We start from the raw sequence: 22,320 nt of genomic DNA, 5'->3' as shown, positions 1-22,320 counted from the left end.
AAATTTGTCTCAATATAATAGTTCAGTTACTGAATACTGAGACCAAAGTGATACAGAAATACACAAGTCTCCTCATAAAGCTACGCTGATTTGTACTATTATGCAAGGTTTTATCTTTCTTCTGATCTCCTGGTAATTACAGCCCTAAAAGCCTTCAGACATCATATATCTTGCATGCATTGACTGAGTTTAAGCATATAGATAAGGATGTAATTACAATGGAGTTTTTGAGCCTTACTTAGTCAAAACTCATCTATGGCAGCAGCAGCTTTATTTGCTAAAAGGCTGAAGACGAAGGCCCAGAAACCCAGAAATAAAGCAATATGTCAAACCATTCCAAATTTTTACATGGATTTTGTGCTAATATTTTTCTCACTTATTTGCAATGGATTGGGTTTTCAAAGCATTCAGCACAGAAAGGGTTACGTTCACATCTGCACTCTGCAATACACGCTCTTCTTTACAAATTCACCAGAACCTTTGCAACTGAGGTATTGCTAACACACAGAAACATGTTTATTAATGTGCAGACCAAGTGCTTGTGCCATTTCGTATAAACCGTGACTCTCTCCCTGTTCCCTGTAGGTGCTAGCAGCTGGGGTCATTACACTTACAGGGGAAGCTGATGGTCCACGCAATCATCTCTTCTACTGACTAATTTGTTTTTCAGTATTTTCACCTACTCTGAACAGGCCAAGGACTTCATACAGCTGATCACACCTGCTGCACTAGTGGCTTTCTTTGGAGCTAGCCTTCAGGTAGAGTTATTTTTGTACTCTGAAATATTAAATTGTGTGCAGAAATTTCCATTTTGAACACAAGTTTAAGAAAAAGACTTTTATTTGTTGCTTAAAGACAAAATTAATACACAGTTTGCAATTATAGAAATTATTGTGCCCCACTGAGAACTGAGGTTGTACAGGTAAATGTTACAGTACCCAAGATATACATGATACAAGCAAATAACCTCCAGAAATAAACACAGAACACTAACAGTATGTAATTACAGTGGCTCCCAGGCATAAGGCTGTTGTACAGTACAAAAGGTTTGTGTATAAAGAGGTAGCAGAAGTCAGCTCAGTAAATGCCGAATCCTTGTACATAAAGAGACACATCAGATATTTATTGCAGAATATACACAGTCATCCTCTGGGAAGCTGAAGTATTTTTTGAGGATCACATAGGTTCTGGCCAGAACCTAAGGTCATATTGAAAGCTTCCAAACTTGCAGAAAGGCACCCATTAGCTTCAAGCACCTAAAACACCTCTAAGCCCTGACACATTTTCACATTTTCAGTAACTAAAATGGTACCAGACTATAGATTTAAAAAATCCTCTTTAAACGTGTCACCTAAAGTTGTTATTCATTTCTCCTCCTCCTCCTCATTCAAAAGCTGTACTGCCAGTTTTCTGGCTAATGACTGGAAGGGCTTACTTTTGTTTAAATAGCTTAATCCTTTCTCTATTAATAGACGTCTCTGGACAAATACTATCTGACCTTCTATTTCACGACAGAACTGAGTAAACTCAGCTGTTCAGGAACATGCCTTTTGGTGCCTAGAAGTATTTTATTAAGATACCTTTGAAAAGCAAGACTTTAGGGGAGGAATAGCTTTGCAAGAACATCCTAGTATACATGCAAAATGAATGACAATTATTTTAAGTTATTACAACAGAGGGCTGTCAACACAGAGAAACCTGTGCAAGGATGCATACAGGGTGATCCTGTGCTTTAAAAGACAGAAGTTTCTTCCAAGAGTGTTTCTGTTTCTAGTCCAATTTCAAAAGGTTTCTCGTGCCTACAGTTAAGATTTTCCTAGTTATTAAAGATTATGTCAATCTCAAGGAAGAAAAATAAATTACTCCACAGTTTCTCTGGGATTGTTTTAATGGGAAAGGCAGAATCTCAGTCAAAGTTACTAGGAACTCAAGACAGGAGCATTAACTTTCTACATCAGAATCCAACTCATTTGGGAGCAAAGCTTTCACTGACTACAGCAGGAACTGGTCTGCAAATGCCAAGTTCTCTTTTATGGAGAAGCATATCTGCCGAAGAAAAGTATGCTTCGCGTTGGGTTGTGGCGAATAAGGAAAAGGAAAGGATGGTCAGCATTGAAATCCTCTTCCATAACCATGCAGAGCATAGCAATGCCAGCAGTGGCAGCTGCAGCTTCCGTGCCTTCCTCATTCACCTCTACAAAAGCCTTGTGGACAATTTTAGAGAGAAAGAGGTCACATGCCCCTGACATTCCCGACAAGTCAGCCTTGCCACTGTCAAATACATCCAACAAGCCCATAGTGGCTAAATCTGATTTAAGGTCATAGCTTTCTTCTAGCTTAAACTTTGGCAAACGCACACGAACATCAGTGGAATATAGATGCTCTGGACATGTCCATTCCTGGAGCTTCTCTAAGGTAAGCTGCTTTTCCAGCTAGAATTAAAAAGACGAGATCATTACGTATCACCAGTGTAGAAATATTCCATTTTCAGTAACACGTTCAAGGCTTTATAGAGCACTACACAACTATAAAGCAACTATACAAAAATTACCATACCCGTATCTTTGATAGCTCCATATAGATCAAACAAATGCTATTAAAATTAAGTGGAGTCAGTGCAGTTTTTACTTTACAAAGTAATGCAGACATTTGCTTCTTGCTGCAATGTACAGAAGGGAAAAACATGCACTGATAGCAACTAAACCCAGTCATTCTTACTGTTTAACTAAATGGAATTACATAATTAAAAACAAGTAACAAAAATAATCATCAGAGAGCTCAAAGAAGCTGAAGTGTTCCTGGTCATTTAATGGAAAACAGTCTCACTGCTTTAAGGCTAAGAAAATAAAGACTTTCAAAGGTAATGAAGGAAAAGTTCTGTCATAAAAAAAAGCAAGGCACGTTAATTCTCTTAGTTAACTTTGTTTTCGCAGTCTCACTCATGATTCAGTTCAGCAAGCCAAAGGAGACATGAACACAAGCTACAAAACCAGAACACAACTTCTCTTCCTGATGCAGCACATGCACGTATTCTTTATTGCAGTGCTAGTAGAGCATTGTCTGAAAATATGCTTGATAGATATGGGGCTCTGAGAACATGGGTTCATTCGGGCTTTAATTTTGAATGGCTGAACTTATCCATTAAATAACTACATTAGCTTAGATGGGTCACCTTCTGCAGTCCAGTGGAGTCATCTTCAATGTCATCAGGTAACAGGACGATCATACTAAGTTCTCTTCCTTCGTAAGGCAGCTCTAAAACACGGATCTTCACTTCAGGGATGTACCCAAAACGAAATTTCTTTTTCTGATACATCATTTTCACTGTCTTTCTTTCATTCTGGATGGATAAAAGGTACCAAAAGTAACAGTTAAGAAAATACTAATTTAAAGAACTGATAGGAAACAAGTAAGTTAAAAATTACATTCTTGCAAAAACTTTTCCTCCATTATATCAGGCGATTATAAAACTGCCTTGGTCAGACTCCTGACTGCCTGTTTAATAACAGTTTTTCTGAAGACATAATGAGTTTGTATTATATTTGGTTCTCCTTTGGATTCTATTGCACAGTCCTTGCAGAAACTGAAACAATTTCTTCGAGTTGCTGTACCTTTATGTTGCTCTAGCCCCAAAAATGACAACACTAAAAGTCAACAAAGATCAACTCCGTTCAGCATAAAGCAGATGACTGTGTACAGTATCTTGTAAAGCTGTTAACGTAAGCAGAATATAGAACAAGAAAATGGGGCTTAACCAAAACATGCTATCATTTTAATACTGCTTACCCAGCATCACAAACAGGCACAGTTCATAGCAGCTGAAACTGCTAGCAGACAGAAACTGCTAGGCACAGGCAGGGTCCTAATCTGTACGTGCAAATTGTCTCTGATACTATTCCAGTAAGTGAGACAACAAATAGCTTGCTGAATACAGAAAAATGCTAAAATCCATAAAAAACTCTTTCGGGTGAACTGAAAACATTCATTAAACACTTTCTATTTTTTTATTATTTTATCTGTAAGCAAAGCTTCACTTTAGCACCTATATTATTTGACCTTTTTGTTAGATACATACCACCAAGATGTATCTGTATTACCTTATTTAACCGAAATGGCATGTCAGTGGTGTCAGCTTCTTTAAATTTCTCTGCCCAGTTTCCTTTGAAATAAATAGCGTTCACCAGTACGAGCCTGGTCATGTTATCAACTGAGCCTTCAGACAGCAGATTAGGGATTTTACCTTCAGAGGGGGCAGAAAAAAAAAGTCACAACAGAATCTTGTAATAAGTTGAAGGCATATGAAACATACATGAAGAAACTGATGCCATAGAAATACTACAAATATAAAACTCTGGCCCATTCCTGTAATAAAGTGTGTTTCGGTACCTCTTTACTTACCATACTTTTTAACAGTACACACTACTATAACTTTTGATATACACTAATTTGATGCAAATGTAATATTTTTAGCTTAAACTGTCATGTATAACTCATCATACAAGAATTAGAAAACACCCACATTTAGGATTACTGGATTTAGAAATACATACACAATATGGACCAGGACTGTCTAAAACAAATCCTCCAACTCATGAATATAAATCTACATTTAGGCATCTCTCCTGCACTCATCAGCCTGAACACAAAAAATGGAAAAGTCTCAGAACTTATGGAACTGTTTAAATGTCTTGCTTAGCTATTTTCTGGTTCTGTCAACGCATCATCAAGTGAATATCCCAGGGCAAAATTAAACTGTTCTAAAGGCAGCAGAGAATAAAGCCTACTCCTGCTCCCAAAGTATGAAACACTGCTAGTTACTTTATTAACCAAAGTAGTTTACCTTCAGTTTTCTCCTCTACCCACTGGTTAATTTCCTTCCTGGCTTCATCACAAGCCTGAAGAAAATCAACTGTAGCCAAATCAGCTCCATATAATTTCTGAGTATTAGTCAGGAAATCCTAGATTTTGGAACGATAAGAATAGCTTTCATTGCATGCAGATAAGAAAACATCTCTTTATGATGTAGATAAGGTGCATGTCAAACAGATTATCACCTGCTCTGAGGTGGGGCTCAGAGCACTGCCTGGGGGGTTTCTGACGTTGGGGTTTTTTTTTCCCCTCTCAGAGTAAGCTTCATAGTACATCTGCCACGTATACAGCTGATGGGGTGCTTACTGGAGGTGTTGCAATAGTTACCTGTCATTCTCCTGAAACAGACTCAAGCACAGCTAAGATAAAACAAAACTCTCTGAAAGAGCTGAAGAGGGATAAAAATAGCAACCTAGGTACACACAAAGGTGTAATTCACTGGTGAAGAGGCATGTTGTTTAGACATGTTGGGCATCCCCTCCCAAATAAATACAGTGTTTTCAAAAATATTTAAGTAATGTGGTACTAGACCAATGAAAATCCTAAAAAGCTGATTGCAACAGACAAAGAGCTCGTTGCATCCTAAAAAGTTGATTGCAACAGACACAGAGCTGGTTGCATCCTAAAAAGCTGGTTGCAACAGAGTGGGATGTTATGATAGTTACTGTAAACTAAGAACCTAGACAAGTGATTTTTCTCTTGAGCCCAAGAGCAGCAGAACCAAACAAGCAACGAAAAGGGTTTGCTGTGTAACATCGTTTAGGTGAGATGCACAGATGCTTACAGATACAGAAATGCATATGCATGTATGCAACACTTTTGTCGACTGCCCAGTAACATTTAGAAGTATGCCTAGAAATATTTCTACTTCATAAATACTCAAATAGCTGCATTTTCCCACCAGGTTCCACCACACCATCACCATCTGCACCAACGTACCGGCAAAAAGCCGTAGGACTTCTCTCCAAAAAGCCGATTGGCAAGCCGTAAGAGATAGGGAGCATTGCTTCTGTTTATATCCATAGTCAGAGTCTGAAATCTTGAATGAATACCTTCAACTTTGTCAAAATGAAGTGTCTGAAAGAAAAGAAGTGAACTAGCTGCTGCTAATACTGTCTTAAAAGAACATACAGTATATCTACAGGGTGGGTCTGATCCAGCAGGTAGGTAGGTTGAAGAAAGAGAAAAGAGGCTGGAAGCTGCTTAGAGACTTCTGTAAGCCTCAAAGAATGAATGAAACAACTGTTTCTTGGTGCTACACTGCCTGTGTCAGCCACTTGTATTAAGCTCCTGGTTTATACGTAGTCCCAGCTGAAGCTGTTGATCATAACCTCGAGTCTTGTCCGCGTGATGTCTGCATGCCTCCCCTCCGTGGACCACTGGGCATGAGGACTCATTCCCAGGTGGGGAACTGAAAAGAGACACGATGCCATAGAGACACTTTAGCTTTCTTGCTTCCCCCTTTGGCCCAAGGGAACCTGGGGTTTTGCTTTTCAGAACACACAATCAAAACTAGCACAGGTGAGGTCTTAAGAAAACTTAGAACAATTATCTCTTATGGTTTTATGAACATATAACTGCTTATATATATAAAAAACCTGCATCCTCTTAAAAATCAAATGCATTACAGCAGTTTCTCTTTACCAGTACCTCCTTTCCCAGAGGCAAGCTGGCTGGCCAAGCCTTACAGATACAACAGCAGAAGCTGCCAGACCTCATTGACAGGGAAGGCTAGACCAAAGCAGGGACATTCACATTCAAACTTAAACCATGTATTTCTCAGTAGGGAAGACTGCTGTAAAACAGCCACTGGATTCAAAGGAAAGCCCTCATTTTATCTCACTGGGCTTCTGGTTAGGCCTTGCTGCCCACATTAATGCAAGCTGTGTTGTAGATATGAATAGCTGAGCAAAAACATCACGGAGGCAACTTACAATAGGATTAAGATCACAGAAACAGATTTCTATATGCTTGCAAACAGCTCTTGACAGTTACCAATCACTGCCTCCTTAATTAGCTATGTTTTCATAAGTAAAGCATTATGGTACAGGAACATGCATTATTGAAGGTGACTGTGTTGAAACACATTTTTTTCCCCCCTCAAGTTCCTTTTGCATGATTTCTGCTGTCAGTAGGTTTATTCTAGGCGGGGCTGTCAGTTTGATTACATGAAGTATACGTTCAAAGTCTGTTTGTACAAGTAGTGAGAAAATAATTTTGTTGTCTTGTCTTATTCAGTAAGCACAGCGCCACTCAACAGTATAAAACAGTTCCTCCTAAAGTCCAGAATACAAAGGTGAAATTATTCATAGGCAAATACATGATGATGACTGCAATGAGAAGTCTCATACAGCCTTTTGCGCTAGCAGGTGTTAGCCTAACAAAGGGGAAAAATAATAGTGACCGAGTCTCTTCTGTGTAGGAGGCTGCAGGGGAAACTGGCACACTCCTATGTACGCCATTTTTGCAATTTATAATGAGTTTTTTTAAACTATCCTACCTAACCTAAGGCTATAGTAAGAATAAGCATGTGGGCTCAGCTCCTCCAAGATATCTGAGTGCCTAGCTGTTACTAAGATACTGATACTTAGGTAGCATCATCCTGTATTATCATAGTTGTTACGCTTTAAATATAAAACTATATACTACTATTGTGTTTCTTACAAAATACACAGTAGTATTAGCAATAAGTGTACCATTGGTGACCTTGTATTAAAAAGCAATAGTTTTTTGTTGAAATGTCTCACGAAAACTAGAAAGGCCTTGCTGCTGGAAACTCCAATCAATTTAAATGGAGACTAATTAATTAATGAAATTAGTTTCCTACTTCAAGAATTAACTTAACAAGTGAAATTAAATGAGAAACAAGGGCCATTGCAAATATGGAAAGAGGGCTCTGGAGCAGAGCAGGCAGAAGGTAACTGCAGAAAGGAGCCCGAGGAAGACTCAGCGAGCATGACAGAAATCTTCTCCTAAGAACATAAAAATAATACCCTCCTTTCATTTTCCCTCCTCTAAAACACAGCAATTTTTAATGTAAATAAAGTATAAAGCAAAAGAGAATTTTATTTTTACTAACCTTCAGCACCTGTGCCTCTGTATTACCTTTGGCCCCTAAAAGGACCATGGCCAGAGCAGCAGACACACTGATAGGAGAGAAGAAAACATTTCCTGCTGGGTTGGTCTCATTAAACCTTCTGAGCAGATCAAGCGCAAATCTGCTGTTGGCATTACGCAGGTTTTCCATAGTTATAGCTGAAAAATAGAACAGTCAGTAAGGACTCCAGGAAACACTCTTCAAAAACCTAGCCTAACCTTGTGTGACTCACACAGTAAAGACTGGATTAATCTGGTTGCAGCTGGGTACAGAAGCAGCAAGAATTTCATTGTCAGTGCATCTTCTTCAAAAAAAAACAAACAAACCAGTCACATTGAAAAAGCATTTTTTTTTTCCACGTAAATTGTATATTCCAACCTTCCCTATCACTTTAAAGACATTATTTTAAAAAATTCCTTGCCTTCTAACTTGAAATGGGAATGATGTGTGCTGGCAGGATTGCAAGTTAAAGTCCTTCCGCCTCACAGACCCGGTACACCACAGACAGCTCACTCACGCAGCTCTCCCCCGACTCTTCCACCCAAATCCTGCACAGAGGACATTCACAACAACTGCTCAGGGAGATTTAGACACCTTTCAGCAGTACAAACGCACCCGAGTCCCAACAGGGCTGAGCAGCCCTGAACGCACAGGCAGAGAGCCGGGGGTTTTGTTAACTGAAGGTGACGTACCGGCTAGCAAAGGCAGAAGCGAAGCGCAGAACAGACAAAGCTTCAGGGCTGACGCTGCACAGCTGGAGCAGCTACTGATTTTGGTGAGGTGCTCCCTAGGAGGCCCTTGGAGCAGGGTGAAAGGTGCGAGGGCTGCGTCAGGTGCAAAAACCTAATGGAAGGCTAGTGGCAGTACCTCCTGCCCGCCCAGCTCAGATTCCTGTTTCTCTTTGCTTGCTTGCAGCGGGACTTCTGGATTTGGCTGTTTCTAGCTTGTTTCCTCAAGGAGTTTCATTTGAGACGCAGGTATTTGTGCAGCTGCCCCCAGCAACCGGGGCAGCAGCCCAGTAATACTGTTACAAGTACTGTCCAGACCTAACCACGTGGAGGAGTTTGCACCAGAATTTAGATATTTCCAGCACAGTCTTTCTACAGGAATTGCAAAATAACACTATCTGCTTCCACCGCCAGATAGATAAACGCCCTGCATCTTTGCGAAGTTCTTTTATCGAGCTCTATGCTAAAAGACACCCCCCCCCAAATCCAAACCAAAAAATCCAAACACAAGCCCAAAAGTGTACTTTTACTTTCATTTACTTACACCACCGCGCTGTGCAAGCGTTTCACTGAAACCAGCCGTTTTACAGCCTTCCCACCTCAAGGCTGCCCGAGAAGCGCCCGCCGCCCCGCGCAGACCCCGCCGCCGCGGCGGCGTTGGGCAGGGGCAGAGGGGAGGAAAAATCTCCGCTTCTCGTCCCGTTCTCGCCCCGTTTCCCGTAGAAAGGACCCGGGGGCAGGGGCGGAGGCAGCCCTGATCCCCTCCTGCCCCACGGAGCCCCAGCGCAGCCAAGGGCCGCTGAACCTACCTGCCTACCTACCTGCCTGCCCGGGCCGGCGCGCAGCGGAGCGGTGCCGCGGGAAAGGCTGAGCCCCCGCCGGGGCGGGGCGGGGCGGGGCGGGGCAGGGCGGGCCCCGGGGGTGGAAGACCGCGCCCGCACCGGGGTCTCCGGTGCAGGCCAGGGTTTGCCGGCGAAGGGGAGCAGGGGGTCTCGGGAGCGTGGTTAAAAAAAGCAAAGCCCTCCGGCACGAGCGATACGGGATCGCGGGTTTTTTTTTTTTTGCCCCGTGGGACAAGCGCACCGGGGCCGCCCAGGGTAGCACGTCTCTGTCTTACCTATCGCGCTGCTCTATTCACGCTCAACTTTTAGACCACAGTAATCTTCACTTTTTTAATGTAAAGAAAGTAACAGCGTGGAAGGTGCTCTTTGGTTTAACCCGATGTTCTCTCTCCCCATCAGCCCTCGACCTGGCCATACCGCCCGTTCTGGCTTCGGGTGCACAGCACCAGCCCGTTAACTGGAGTTACAGGCGACTAAACTGCGGGGTAGGTCATCCCCCCCCGCCCCCCAAATAATGCTTTTATTTTCTTCACCTGAGACAGCTGAGTTACTGTGCACTGAATTAAGTACAGGGCAATCTAGCACTATTTGGATGATGACCACCAAGCCTTGATTTGGAGTAGCGCACAAAAACAGAGGTAGAAACAAACACTTGGCTCAGGAGCCCTTTGCTGTAAAGGCTCTCTGCTGCCAGTCCTTGCAAGGCCAAACCCAAACGTCAATTAAGCACCTCAGGTTTGCAGTATTCCAAAAATCCCATGTTTAACAATGAATGTTAACAAGCTACACGGAAGCCGGTTGTACTCTATCAAGAAATAATTGTTTTCTTCATACTACAGACAAAAAACCCCACATAATTTATGGTTGAAAACAGGAAGAGTCCTACAGCACTTACAGTTCTTTTATTATTTCAGGAACAGAAACAGCAAAACAAATCACTGTATTAGGAAAGCTATTTCAGCTATGTCTTTGGTATTATTCAGTTAAACTAAAACTTTTAAGAAACTATGAATTGGGAAAATATATAACAATAGCAAAAAATTAAAGCTTTGTCATTTAAATATTGCATAGGCACCATATGCTTTTTCATTACATTCTTTGTTAAAGGACGAGAACTAGGTGACAGGTAATAAACCCAGGTGTCCTGTGGTGATAAAACAATGATTCTCACCCCATGAATACCCTATAAGGACATCTGGTATAAAGACATACTTTTATTCCCATTCTCGCCTAAGTGCTTGTCCAGTTACCATCCAAACAAACCTGTCTAGTCAGAATGCTTAGCAACACTTGGAACAGGCTGCCAAAGACTTCTTTCATCTCTAGGGAATGTATCAAAACACTAAATGGATGAGTCCAGAAGGAAGGAAAAAAAAAAAAAAAAAAAGACTGGGGTGGGAGGAAAAAGGGGGAGGGGAGCTAAAGATGTGCTCCAGCCTTGTCAGAAACAAAATTAACTTCTTCCTTTCCTACGAGATGTCACTGCGTGACTCGCTGCCTGGGGGCCACAAAAAGTGAAGTTGCAATGGGAAGGACAGATGAAACATTCACTGAGCAAGCGGGATGCTTCTCATGTCAGCAAGAAGTTAGAGACCTCTGCACTCACGTGCACAGGGCAAGAGCTGTTTTAAATGGCAGTTGCTGTGTATGTCTAAGTAGCTCTGTTATTCTATCCAAGCCCGAGATGAAGACCACAGAAGTGGATTCAGGCACAGTTGAAACAGACAATTAGTGCAAAAAGAGTAGCCCTATTCTAAAGAAACAGAAATATTGTGTAATGGCAGCTCTTCTGCCAAGACATCTCCTTTTTAGGGAGAGCAAAATCTGCCGCAGAACAAAATGCTGGAAGTTTTGTTGTGCCGGATGAAGAACAGGAAGGGATGATCAGCAGTGAATTCTGGAACGACCATTGCACAGCGCAGCAGCATCAATCCTGCCGTGGCAGCTGCCGCTTCAGTGCCTTCTTCATTGACTTCCACAAAGGACTTGTGAACCACTTCAGAGAGCACCAGCTCGTTGCCAGCTGAGATTCCCGAGAAGTCTGCCTTCCCTAAGTCAAATGCGTCAGGCATTCCCATGCTGCTCAGAAGCGGTTTCAGATCATAATCTTCTTCCAGTTTAAATCTGGGTAAAGACACCCTCACCTTTGTACAGTCCATCATTTCAGGATTGATCCAATCTATCAGCTTCTCATACGTAAGTTCTCTTTCCAGCTAAAGAAAAACCCAAAATTTACATAATTAAAATGAGAAGAGAGGCAGTTTTACACAGCCAAAAGTAGTGATTACTGTGTTTGTTTACACAGTGCATAACATGCATCTTTTTTCCAGGGTTTAGAGTGTCTCAAGCCAAAAGTGCAAGTTATACTTCTCACTAGAGACTACGGCACCAGCTGAGATCAATCCCATATGCTTTTTGGTAGATACAATAAGGATCAGTCCCTTCCACGTAAAGTTTACTTTTATAAAACATGTTAGATTGCGGTTTTTTACATTTTTACATATAGGAAGCAAAGGCACAGAACTGATGACAAGGTCCCAAAGAAGCTGAACCCAGTTCTTCTGTCTCTTAACCAAAGGATCCTCCTTCAGGTTGACAGGCTGATGAAAAAGTCTGCTCACAATGCCCTTTGCGGTCAGCATTAGAAAACCTTGTTAATAAATTCCTTGTCCAGAGCATGAAATAGCCAAAACTTGTATCATATCTCCACAACAGTAGAGATCCTACACTTTCCTGTGAGCCTGTTTCCAGGTGGTGGGCCAGAGAATCTGCCAGCTGTTCAGAACTGAAGATCTATGGGACAAGCTATAGGGCTGTCCTGGTTTTGGCTGGGATAGAGTTAATTTTCTTCTTGGTAGCTGGTACAGTGTGTTTTGGATTTAGTGTGAGAATAATGTTGATAACACACTGATGTTTTAGTTGTTGCTAAGTAGCGCTTATCCCAAGTCAAGGACTTTTCAGCTTCCTGTGCTCTGCCAGCAAGCAGGTGTGCAAGAAGCTGGGAGGGAGCTTAGCCAGGGCAGCTGACCCAAACTAGCCAAAGGGGTATTCCATACCATAAAACATCATGCCCAGTATATAAACTGGGGGCAGTTGGCCAGGAGGGGCGGATCGCTTCTCGAGCATCGGTAAGCAGGTGGTGAGCAATTGCATTGTGCATCACTTGTCTTTTCTTGGGTTTTATTTCTCTTTTTTTTTTTGTTATATTCCTTTTCATTAAAAATATAATAATAATAATAATAATTGTATTATTATTGTTAGTATTATATTTTACTTTAGTTATTAAACTGCTCTTACCTCAACCCACAAGTTTTACTTTTTTTTCTCATCCTCCACCCCATCCCACTAAGAGAGGGGAGGCGGGGAGCAGCTGCGTGGTGCTTAGTTGCTGGCTGGGGCTAAACCATGACAAGGACTTCCTAAGAGCTCCCCCAAATCCCCTCTCACCACATATGATGCTCAACATATTATGCCTTCACCATAACCACAGCTAACCTCTGCTCCTGAGGAGGGTCAGGTCTTCTTCCAGAGCCTCTGGCTAAGGGAGCAGCACACAGCTTCACCAGTAGTGATACAAGGCATGCCAATCACTTTGGGGGCAGGGAGGTGTGGGACACTTGCAGATGGTGCTGAGCACCAGTAACATAATAGCTTTGGAACTGAACTGCAGGTCTATATGCAATATCAAACTTTCTTCCCTGGAAGGATACAGACTGTCTTTGCATTTAGCTCAACAACTTACGCTTTCCAAGCCAGTGGATCCATCCTGGATTGCATCAGGGAGCAGGATGATCATGCTGAGTTCATTACCGACATAAGGGAGCTCAAGGATTTTGGTCTGGAAGTCCCCAATATAGGTCATGTTAAAGCTATCCTCCTTGAACATCATCTGCACAGGTTTGGTCTCTTTCTAAAAATAGAGATGTCAACAGTTGGTACTGAGCTAGTATGCTGATCTCAAAATATGAAGCAGGCATCCAGTTACTCAGGGCTTTTTAGAATTTGACTAAAGAGAACTAAACACACCACAGAATACAGCCCCACCAATGTCTTTTGTAAAGCAAGAGGTAAGAAGTAAGGATCCCTGAGGTTTAATTTTTAATTACTAATGTGGCAATGCCTGTGAAATTTCCTTTAAGGCAAAGAGGCAAGGACACATATCTGCTCATGTAAGAACTAGTGACAAGGACTAAACAGAGCTGGTAAGAAGCAGGGCCTGTGTTCCTTGCTTTAAATGAATACAAACTAATTTCAATGTAGGCATTTTCATTTTTAGTCCATGTGGCTCCAAGTGCTATAACAAAGAGGAATTAAAATATTTTAAAATGATACTAAAAATGCCAAGCAAGTGAGAGCATTACTTTGAATTCTTAAAAGTCACATGGCTAGTAAGGAGGGGAAAGATTTTTCTTCTCAATTTCATTCTCCACTATCTCCTTCCATTTTCACATGGAGCATCAGCTACTATTGTTTACATCATTATTTTCCTCCTTTTCAGTTAAGAGTTTCATTGCTTGCTCCCTTACCTTCATGAGATAACCATGCAAGTAGTTTTTTGTTCTTAAAGCCCATTGAAACAATGCCCACAGAGAATATGGCAGAAATCATTTTGCAGCAGCAATGACATATGAAAAGGATAGATAAGGAAAGAAAAGGCCACACAGCATGTGAAAATCATCCAGTGAGTCGTAAGTGCAAGAGTCACAAAAATGATGTCACAGGATGCTGGAAAGGCTCCTGGCATGTTAAAGTAACTCTTTCCTACTGGACAGATTGTAAAATGACTAGCTTAAAACTTCAGGTTACACCTGGGATTTCCAATTGCTCATTTGAGCCTACTCACACACTTCTGCAGCTCATCAGTGGCTAGTCATTAGTAGGATGAAAATACAAACTTAGGCCATTTAGTTTTACAAGGAAAGAGATTTGCACTTGTTTGCATATCTAAAAGTGAGTTCCTTGGGTGAGCCAAGGCAGCATTCCCCAACCTTACATCTTACAACTTTCTCCAATAGTTATCTGGATCCCAAAGACTCTAATATTAAAAAAAAAAAAACCAAACAAAAAAACCCTCTATATTTACAAAGGAAAAGGTAACCTCAGAGCCAGGCTGGGCCTTATTCCAGGAACATTAAGATTTAGGTCATGAGCTCACCATAGCACAGTATCCAATACAGAAACATCACTGAATTTGCCTCCTCAGGAGGGAGAGAGCCCTACACAAATCTATAAGCTTGGGTTTTCTGTGACATCTCTGTAGGAAACTGATGCCAAACCTTCCCTGTGTGGTAGCACTACACAATAGTCCATCACAAGTCAAAAGGCAGATTGTTCATAGGCACTACATGCTGTTGGTGTTGCATCTTAAAACCTGGTCCTAGGTTTGCACTGGTCCAAGGAAAAGAAAATGGAACAGTATATCTGGATACTCTGCTAGCTTTTTCAACATGTTTCAACAGTAAGAGGGCAAGATGTCAGGAAGCAAGTCAGTGCAGTGGTTTCTGAAGTGCTGTAGTAGGTAGTATGGGGTGAGCAGTAATATTCCCTATTTGAAAAGGAGTACTAGCAGCTTCAAGCATTCTTGGATATATTTCACCACTGGGAAAGTCAGGCATGAGGGCTTCAATTCTGCATGTTTCTTTTAAGCAGGTGAGTTAAGGAAGTCATGTTACCAGTTCTTGTTAATGACATCTGGAGGCACACCCAGAATTTGAGGTGATCCTGAGGGGCAGCCATAGCCTGCTAATGATAGTAGCCAAGTCTTCTTCAGTAGTACTGATCTACTTCTAAAAGCAAGAAAGTATAGCATGGAGGTCTTCACAGCAGATTTTTTTTTCCCATTTATTTTAGATCAGTTCAGTGGTAGAAATGCAGCAAAAAAGCACTGACTGAGGAAGACATACATGTGCAGAAACTTCTGAATGTAAAAGTGCTCTTTTCTGCCTACAACCTACAGGAAAATTTCTTTTCTTAGCCACACCAGTTTTATGCTCAAATAATCAAGTTCACTGACTTCTGTGAAATTGTTCATGACTCAAATAGCCCGACAGCTTCACTCAACTGTTTTCTTCTCTTCAGTTCTGTTTTAAGTTCTGTAACTATGTAGAGGGCTACCTCTCTCAAACAAACAAGAAGGGTAAAAGGAAAAAAGAAGAGACAAAATTAAAGAAATTAATTGTTATATTAAAGTTTCTAGTAATTATGTGAAGCAACAGAAACTAAACAAAAAGTGTTCATATTGAAGGGAGGGGTATAAGGAATTTCATACAGCCTACCCAAGGTAACTCTGCTTGAATTATTTTTTTTTTTTTGTCTTCAGTTAAATGTATTCATTTCAGAGTAGTTCAGAGTAACAGTGTATTGTCAGAATTTTAGCACATCATACCTTGTTAATTTGAAATGGCATTTCTGCTGTGTCCTCTTTGTTGAACTGCTTTTCCCAGTTGCCTTTGAAATAGATGGCATTCACCAACACAAGTCTGGTCAGTGAATCAAGAATCCCCTCCGCCAACAGGTTCTGAATTTTACCTTTATGATACATAGGAAAAAAACCATCTTAACAGTTTGACATGTATCTAATTATTATCTAATACAGTATCTACTCTGTAATTAATGCACAATAGATAAGAGAATTAGGTACCAAACAGAGCAAGAGCTCAATGTTTGGGTTTTTTTAATTCACAATATTTATCTTGAAATAGCTGTTTACCCAAGCCATGGCTGCCATTAAATACAACAGGTCATTTTGCAAAACTCACCTTCAGTTCTTTCCTCTACCCAGCCATTTATTTGTTTTCTGGAATCCTCCCAAGCATGCATGAAGTCAGTCTGTTCTAGTCCAGCATGGTAGAATTTCTGACTTGACTCTATAAATGACTAACATAGACATTCAGAACAGCTATCCAGCAATATATTTTACTCTCATTTAGCCACAGATGATTCTTAAATACACCAAGAAAATCTGCCCGCTTTCCTCCCCCAGCCTCATATAGAGCCATTAAAGTTTTGTCTGACACGTTCGTATTATGTTTTATACCACGTATTTGAACTAGGAATTGTCCACCATATGTTATAAAGTCAAATGGCTTGTTTACTATGCTACAAAGTTCTACATAACTTAATTGAGAAATTATGTGGCTAGTTTTGGGGGGTTTTTTTGCTTCAGTGAGAGAACATATGATATTGTAAGCTCCTCTCTACATAAATTTCAATGTTAAACCTTCCAGACTAATAGAAAACTTCTAGTTCAGAGGGTAAACTGATTTTTCTTAGAGAGCAAAAAAACATACCTTCTCTCTGATTTAATATAGTTAGATCCTTATTACATACATGCAAAGTTTTAGAGTACAATCCATGTAATTTTTATCTACTAGACAAACGAAACACTAGCATTCTTCATAAAAAGAATCACTGTAAATCACTCCCGGGGGGAGGGGGCGGGAATAAAGCCTTCCATCTTCTTGCTTCTAGGGAAGCATCTAAAGGAACATGTATAACACAATACCTATTATCCTTATTTAGATCTTCTGATACGGAAAATCTTAAAAGCCACGTACTCCTATCAGAATGATCTCTGGATGACTTACATAACAGAGAAAAACTACAAAATACTACCCAAGCTGAAGAGCAGTAACAATTCTTTTTTATCATATTTACATATGATCAAGGGAAAAGAGATACGTCAACCATTTGTCCCACAGCCAAAAATATGAATGGATCATGGAACCCTGAAGATTTAGTCTGATGGATTTTATAGTGCTTTGCACCAGTTGTGCATTCAGATCACAGGTTATCTAAAAGGAGCTTCTCCACCAAGTTCAGATACCAGGCTCTTGCATAATCTACTGCACTGGTAGGTCTCAGCCTAGAAAATTTGGAAAGTAAAACCCAAAGCCTGCCTTTGACCTCCAAAGGAAACAGGTAGCAAGTACATTATACTAAAAAACGCCACAAATTTAATGGTTACTTACTGAGAGAAACTCAAATGTCTTTTCTCCATAAAGTCGGTTAGCAGTTCTCAGTATATATTTGGTGTTTGGATCGTTAATTTCAGAGAGAAGTGATTGATACCCATTGTGAGCATCCTCGGCTTTGTTCAGAGAAAGCACCTGTAGAAAGACAAACATCCTCAGCAGAGTCCATGCCTTCTCTAAACACACTTGCTTCAGCACAATTTTTTTTTTTTTTTTAAATTACTTTGGGGTTTAAAAACTGTGACTGGAAGCCAAAAGATTTTTCATCACACCTCCCATCTGGAGCTTATCATGCAAGTCACATATGATGCACGCAGCCAGACGTTGTACAAGTAATAAATTAGGGAGCAGAAGAGCCAGCAGTATTTAGTTTCCTTCACTCGAGCCAAGCATTAGAGGATCACAGACTGGTTGAGGTTGGAAGGGACCTCTGCAGGCCATCTGGTACAACCCCCCTACTCAAGCAGGGCCACCTACAGCCAGTAGCCCAGGACTATGTCCAGACGGCTTCTGAATATCTCCAAGTATGGCAATAATATAATATAATTTTTGAGAAACTTTTATAGGTTTAAATGAAAACAAAATATGTGTTTATACTTCTCTTCCACTTTGCAAAAGAGGCAAACATGATAAGAAAAGTGACTGATAATGCATTTAATACTATCAATTGCATATGTAAACAGTATGTAAAGTGGTATTTGCCACCTGAGCAAGTTTAAAAAAATTAAACCAAGGGGCAGCTACCATTTTGACAAGCATACAGGGTGGATTTTTTAATTTTTTTTTTTTTTAGTGTGCCTGGCTACATTTTCAAAACATGAATACTCCGATATTAAGCCCAAAGAAGATAGTCGAAGGAAGTGTTTTATGTAGCTAGAGATTCATCAAACCTACAAAAAAAATCCCAGGTACCTCTTAATGACATATTGAAGGAAGATGTCTGTCTCAAAAAAACCAAAAACACACAACAAAAACCAGCAACCTCTTAATTTCATACCAAAGGAAGCTCCCCCTGTAAAAACAATGAAAACAGGTACTGCTTGCATACATACCAAAGGAAGACCTCTGCTCTCTGAGATCAGAATGACAATAATAGTTTAGCATAAGTGCAGGTCACAGACTACAATACAGATTTCTTGTTCATACAGTTTATTTAGACATACCTTTGCTATTTGGGCTTCAGTGTTACCTTTTGAACCCAGCAAAATCATAGACAAAGCAGAAGAAATACTAAAAGGAGAAAAGAACAGATTCTGCCCGCTTTTGTTCTCACACAGCTTTCCTAAAAGGTCGAGTGCAAAAGTGGTATTTGCTGCACAGAGGCTATCCATGGTTGAGCCTGGGAGATAAAACACAAAACAAGAATGGCTGACATTTATTTGAAAACAAACTGATAAGTTATTTCTGTCTTTTACATTTCCCAGTATAAACTATGCAGCAAGTGTCATTAGGTTGGAAAATTATCAACTCACTGAAAAACTGATTTGGTAGAACAAGCACCTTAAATCCCATACTAGGCACTTGAGTTATTTTAGGGATTTATTGTTTGCTTTTGTATTTCAATCCCATACCTGTAACGGAGACAGCAATTCCCACTGGTGTCATTAGACTCTTCACTGGATAAATAATATTACATCTTTTGAGATGATCAGATACAACAGTATTTTGTTTAGGACTTATTAAAACAAGTCTCTTTTCACTTCACAAAGACAATTATTTGCCTTTATAGGAAAACCAGAGCAAAAAGTTAGGCATCAGAATGGCAGAATTATAAACTCTTACCTTCTCTAAGTCTATGTATCTTCAGTATTACCTTCAGCTTACTTATACGTGTACACGCTGTGTTTTAAACCTAACAGACAGTCTGGCAGAAGTCAGCAGAATGACAACCTACGAGATTAAAAAAAAGAAGAGAAAAAAGTTACTTGGTCAGCATGACAGATTACTGTAATTTCCTGCTGTAGTACAAAGAAAAATCAAAGTCCATTTCAGTTCCATTTTATTGCCTGCAACACGGAAACACACACAATAAAAAAAACTGCTTATAGATAACTTTATGGTACATGCACACTTCAACACGTGTAACTTGATGCCTGTCATGATCTACATACATCAACTGTGTAGATAGTTAACTACCTGAGATTAAACCACACACCTACAAAAGCAGCAATAAATACTAGAGTGCTGGGTTAACTACAGATAAGTATCACCAGATATCGTAAGATATCAGCTGGTAGTAAAAGTTTTTGTGTTTTTTTCTTCCCTTAAGGCAGCGCCTAGTGTTGATGTGTTGCTACAAAATACAAAACCAACACCTAATTCATACTACTGATTCATTATCTCAAACAAATAGGTGGGAAGAACAAGTTTCTGCATGCATGATTCTCCACTTAAGAAAATTTCTTGCTAGTAGCTTTGCTATAAACAGTAGCAACTTTTCTGCTGTTTCTCTTCTCCCATAACTGGAAAACAAAAAGCAAGCTTAGATGGAAACAATCCTCCAATTTTGTCTGAAACAAGTAATTTAACTACATGTACTTTACAGCATAAGTAGGAGGCACTTCACATTTTCAGTTCATGTTGGTTACAGTGAAGATCACAATTTTCATACTGTCCTAATACCTGCAGATTGCTAGCAATAAGGTTTTTTGACCCGGAAGTCAAAATGCACAGGAATAATGACAGCAGCAAGCAGTTATCTAGAAAGTCTTTGTAGGGCTTCCACGACAGGCAAGAATTTACAGACAAAAGGATGCAACTCACACTATTTGCCTACCTGAAAATCAGTGCATTTAACCAAATTGTAAGTAATATTTCAACAGCTGGGACACAAGGCTAGGAGTTCTACCTGTACAGTTATCCATGCTTTCTCTGCAGCTCAGGAATAGCAATGTAACTACTGATACCCTTCTGAGAGCGGTTTTGGAGACAATACACAATGACCGCACTTTAAGGAACAAAAACCATACAAGCACGTATTTGTCAGTCAATTGTAAAGCGTTTGCTGCAAAACCCTCAGTGATCAGAGCGCTTTGCTGACAGTGTTACCGTAAATTCGGTCGCAAAAGAACCCTCTAAGACTTAGTTTGAAGTTTTAGAAGGCAGACATTCTTTATTACAGTGCCGGATGCACTGAGGATCACTCTGCCCAACGTGCATGCCGTGTGTTTCATCAACCAAAGCTTATATTACCCTATCACATACATATTCATCACATTTCCCGGAACTGGTTACCATATTCACATAGTTATTACGCGTGCGTGTTGGGTTGGTAAGGGTTTCCTTCGGTGGTCTCTGCGTGGACTCTTGGTCTTTTATTCCTTATTTGGTAATCCTTGTGCGTGCTTGCCAAATCTTGAGCAACTTCCCGTAGGCTGGGTAATAGCCTAATCACTGATGCTTCAGGTCTCGCATCATTCCTCTCTTAATGGCCCCATTGTTTCTAGTATTTCATTGTTTCAGGCATTTCACGACCGCTTCTCCGATACTTAACCAACATCATCTTTTCTACTTTGTCTTTGGCATTAAAATAAAGCTTACCGCCTAAGGTATCAACAGCAACTCATTCCTCACCCTAGTCTCCCCGTGGGCTCTGGCAGGTCAGCAGTGAGGCCCTCGTGTGGAGGTTTCTGGATGCCCTGACCCCGTGTGTTCCTACCACTCTGAATTTGAAGCATATATTCTCAGCACACCTGTGCTTTAGGACAGTCTTTATGGACAGAAAGGCTGTATCTAGATTAAACAGCAGATACACACTGCAGTGTCCCTCCCTGCTACCGGTTTTGCCATGGGGGAACCTGGCCTGAGCAGGGTGCAGCTCTCCTCCAGCCTGCGGCCCAAGAGACACATCCCACCAAGACTACGACACGGAGCAGTGCCCGGTATATGCGGATGCCTCCCCATCTCGTGTCAGCTGCGTCGGAGGAGTCACAAGCCGACTGTTTCAAACACAACCAGAGGGGGAACTCAGGGTGGTGAACATCAGGCGGTGTCCGCCTCCACAGAGGAAGCTGCGCCTGCAGCATGGACGCTCCTCTTCCCACCCTCTGAACCAAAGCAAGCTTTTTTGAGGGAAGAGTTGGGGGCGATGTTAAAACTTCTGCAGGGTAAGATCGCTGGCAGCTCCAGGTAACGGCTCTTCACATCGCGCCTCCCCAGGGGCAGGCGGCGGGACGCGGGCGACGGACGACGCAGCCCCGTGACTGCCCGCCGCCGCCGGCTCTGGGCCCCGCGTGCCTCAGCGGGAGCGGAGAGGGGCGGGGAGCGGCGCCGAAGATCTGACGCTGTCCCAGCAACCTCAGGCACAAGAAGCCACGCGTTTCATACACACAGACACAGACACACACCCCCAGGGCGAAAAGACCCTCCTCCGCCCCCCCACTGGACTTGACACCGTAAAAGACGTTAAAACTCAACATTTCCGCGGTGCCCCCGTCGCTCCTACGCGTAAGAAGCGTTCCCTACGCACCGCTGCGACTCCCGCTAACAAGAAGCAGAAACCACGTCACGAAAGGGGGGGGGGGGGGGGGGGACGACGACGACGACGGACCAAAATAAGCCTCCACTTCTTTAAAAATACACAAGCGCAAGCTTCCCGTAGAAAATGACGTCTCCAGAACAACGGACCCGCCGCACTCACCCAACCGGGCGGCGCGCTCCGCTGCTCCCGGGGCCCTTCACCTTCCCCGGAAGCATTGCCGCGCTGGAGGAAAGGGCTGGAGGAAAGGGCGGGAGCTCGGCCGCCCCTCAGCCGCGCCCCGGGCTTTAGCTGCCGGGTACGGCGCTTCCCCCTTGGACGCCGCCACCGGGGA

At 41.6% G+C, this 22,320-nt stretch overlaps 2 protein-coding genes across 6 annotated transcripts; both read right to left on the bottom strand.

Moving 5' to 3' along the window:
- Nucleotides 1-805: 805 nt before the first annotated feature.
- Nucleotides 806-9,876, bottom strand: LOC127029993 (leukocyte elastase inhibitor-like). Of its 4 annotated transcripts, none has more exons than XM_050915891.1 (7): nt 9,812-9,876; nt 7,949-8,124; nt 5,809-5,946; nt 4,841-4,958; nt 4,098-4,240; nt 3,173-3,340; nt 806-2,432 (listed from the first exon to the last, which is right to left on the bottom strand). In XM_050915891.1, exons 2-7 carry the CDS (start codon nt 8,114-8,116, stop codon nt 2,031-2,033), a joined length of 1,137 nt encoding a protein of 378 aa, XP_050771848.1. In that variant the 5' UTR covers nt 8,117-8,124; nt 9,812-9,876; the 3' UTR covers nt 806-2,030. The 4 variants fall into 4 exon arrangements, with proteins under 4 accessions (XP_050771848.1, XP_050771847.1, XP_050771849.1 ...); XM_050915890.1 differs by lacking the exon at nt 9,812-9,876 and adding an exon at nt 9,516-9,568; XM_050915892.1 differs by lacking the exon at nt 9,812-9,876 and adding an exon at nt 9,239-9,282.
- Nucleotides 9,877-10,422: 546 nt separating this feature from the next.
- Nucleotides 10,423-22,274, bottom strand: LOC127029991 (serpin B6-like). 2 transcript variants are annotated; one of them, XM_050915888.1, is made up of 8 exons: nt 22,149-22,274; nt 19,292-19,399; nt 18,673-18,848; nt 17,507-17,644; nt 16,295-16,412; nt 15,922-16,064; nt 13,279-13,446; nt 10,423-11,749 (listed from the first exon to the last, which is right to left on the bottom strand). In XM_050915888.1, exons 3-8 carry the CDS (start codon nt 18,838-18,840, stop codon nt 11,345-11,347), a joined length of 1,140 nt encoding a protein of 379 aa, XP_050771845.1. In that variant the 5' UTR covers nt 18,841-18,848; nt 19,292-19,399; nt 22,149-22,274; the 3' UTR covers nt 10,423-11,344. The 2 variants fall into 2 exon arrangements, with proteins under 2 accessions (XP_050771845.1, XP_050771846.1); XM_050915889.1 differs by lacking the exon at nt 22,149-22,274 and adding an exon at nt 21,926-21,943.
- Between the last annotated feature and the right edge of the window lie 46 nt (nt 22,275-22,320).

Source organism: Gymnogyps californianus, chromosome 2, assembly GCF_018139145.2.
Source record: "Gymnogyps californianus isolate 813 chromosome 2, ASM1813914v2, whole genome shotgun sequence".
NCBI classification, from domain to species: Eukaryota; Metazoa; Chordata; class Aves; order Accipitriformes; family Cathartidae; genus Gymnogyps; species Gymnogyps californianus.
This window is presented reverse-complemented; position numbering and strand designations above follow the sequence as displayed.

Excerpts from the sequence above, each read along its gene's own strand:
- LOC127029991 (XM_050915888.1), bottom strand. The coding sequence starts at position 18,840 with ATGGATAGCCTCTGTGCAGCAAATACCACTTTTGCACTCGACCTTTTA. Across the intron at positions 17,645-18,672 it reads CTGAAGCCCAAATAGCAAAG|GTGCTTTCTCTGAACAAAGC; the intron begins GTATGTCTAAAT and ends GTCTTTCTACAG. Across the intron at positions 16,065-16,294 it reads GGTAGAGGAAAGAACTGAAG|GTAAAATTCAGAACCTGTTG; the intron begins GTGAGTTTTGCA and ends TGTATCATAAAG.
- LOC127029993 (XM_050915891.1), bottom strand. The coding sequence starts at position 8,116 with ATGGAAAACCTGCGTAATGCCAACAGCAGATTTGCGCTTGATCTGCTC. Across the intron at positions 4,959-5,808 it reads AGTCCTACGGCTTTTTGCCG|GATTTCCTGACTAATACTCA; the intron begins GTACGTTGGTGC and ends TCCAAAATCTAG. Across the intron at positions 3,341-4,097 it reads TGCCATTTCGGTTAAATAAG|AATGAAAGAAAGACAGTGAA; the intron begins GTAATACAGATA and ends TTATCCATCCAG.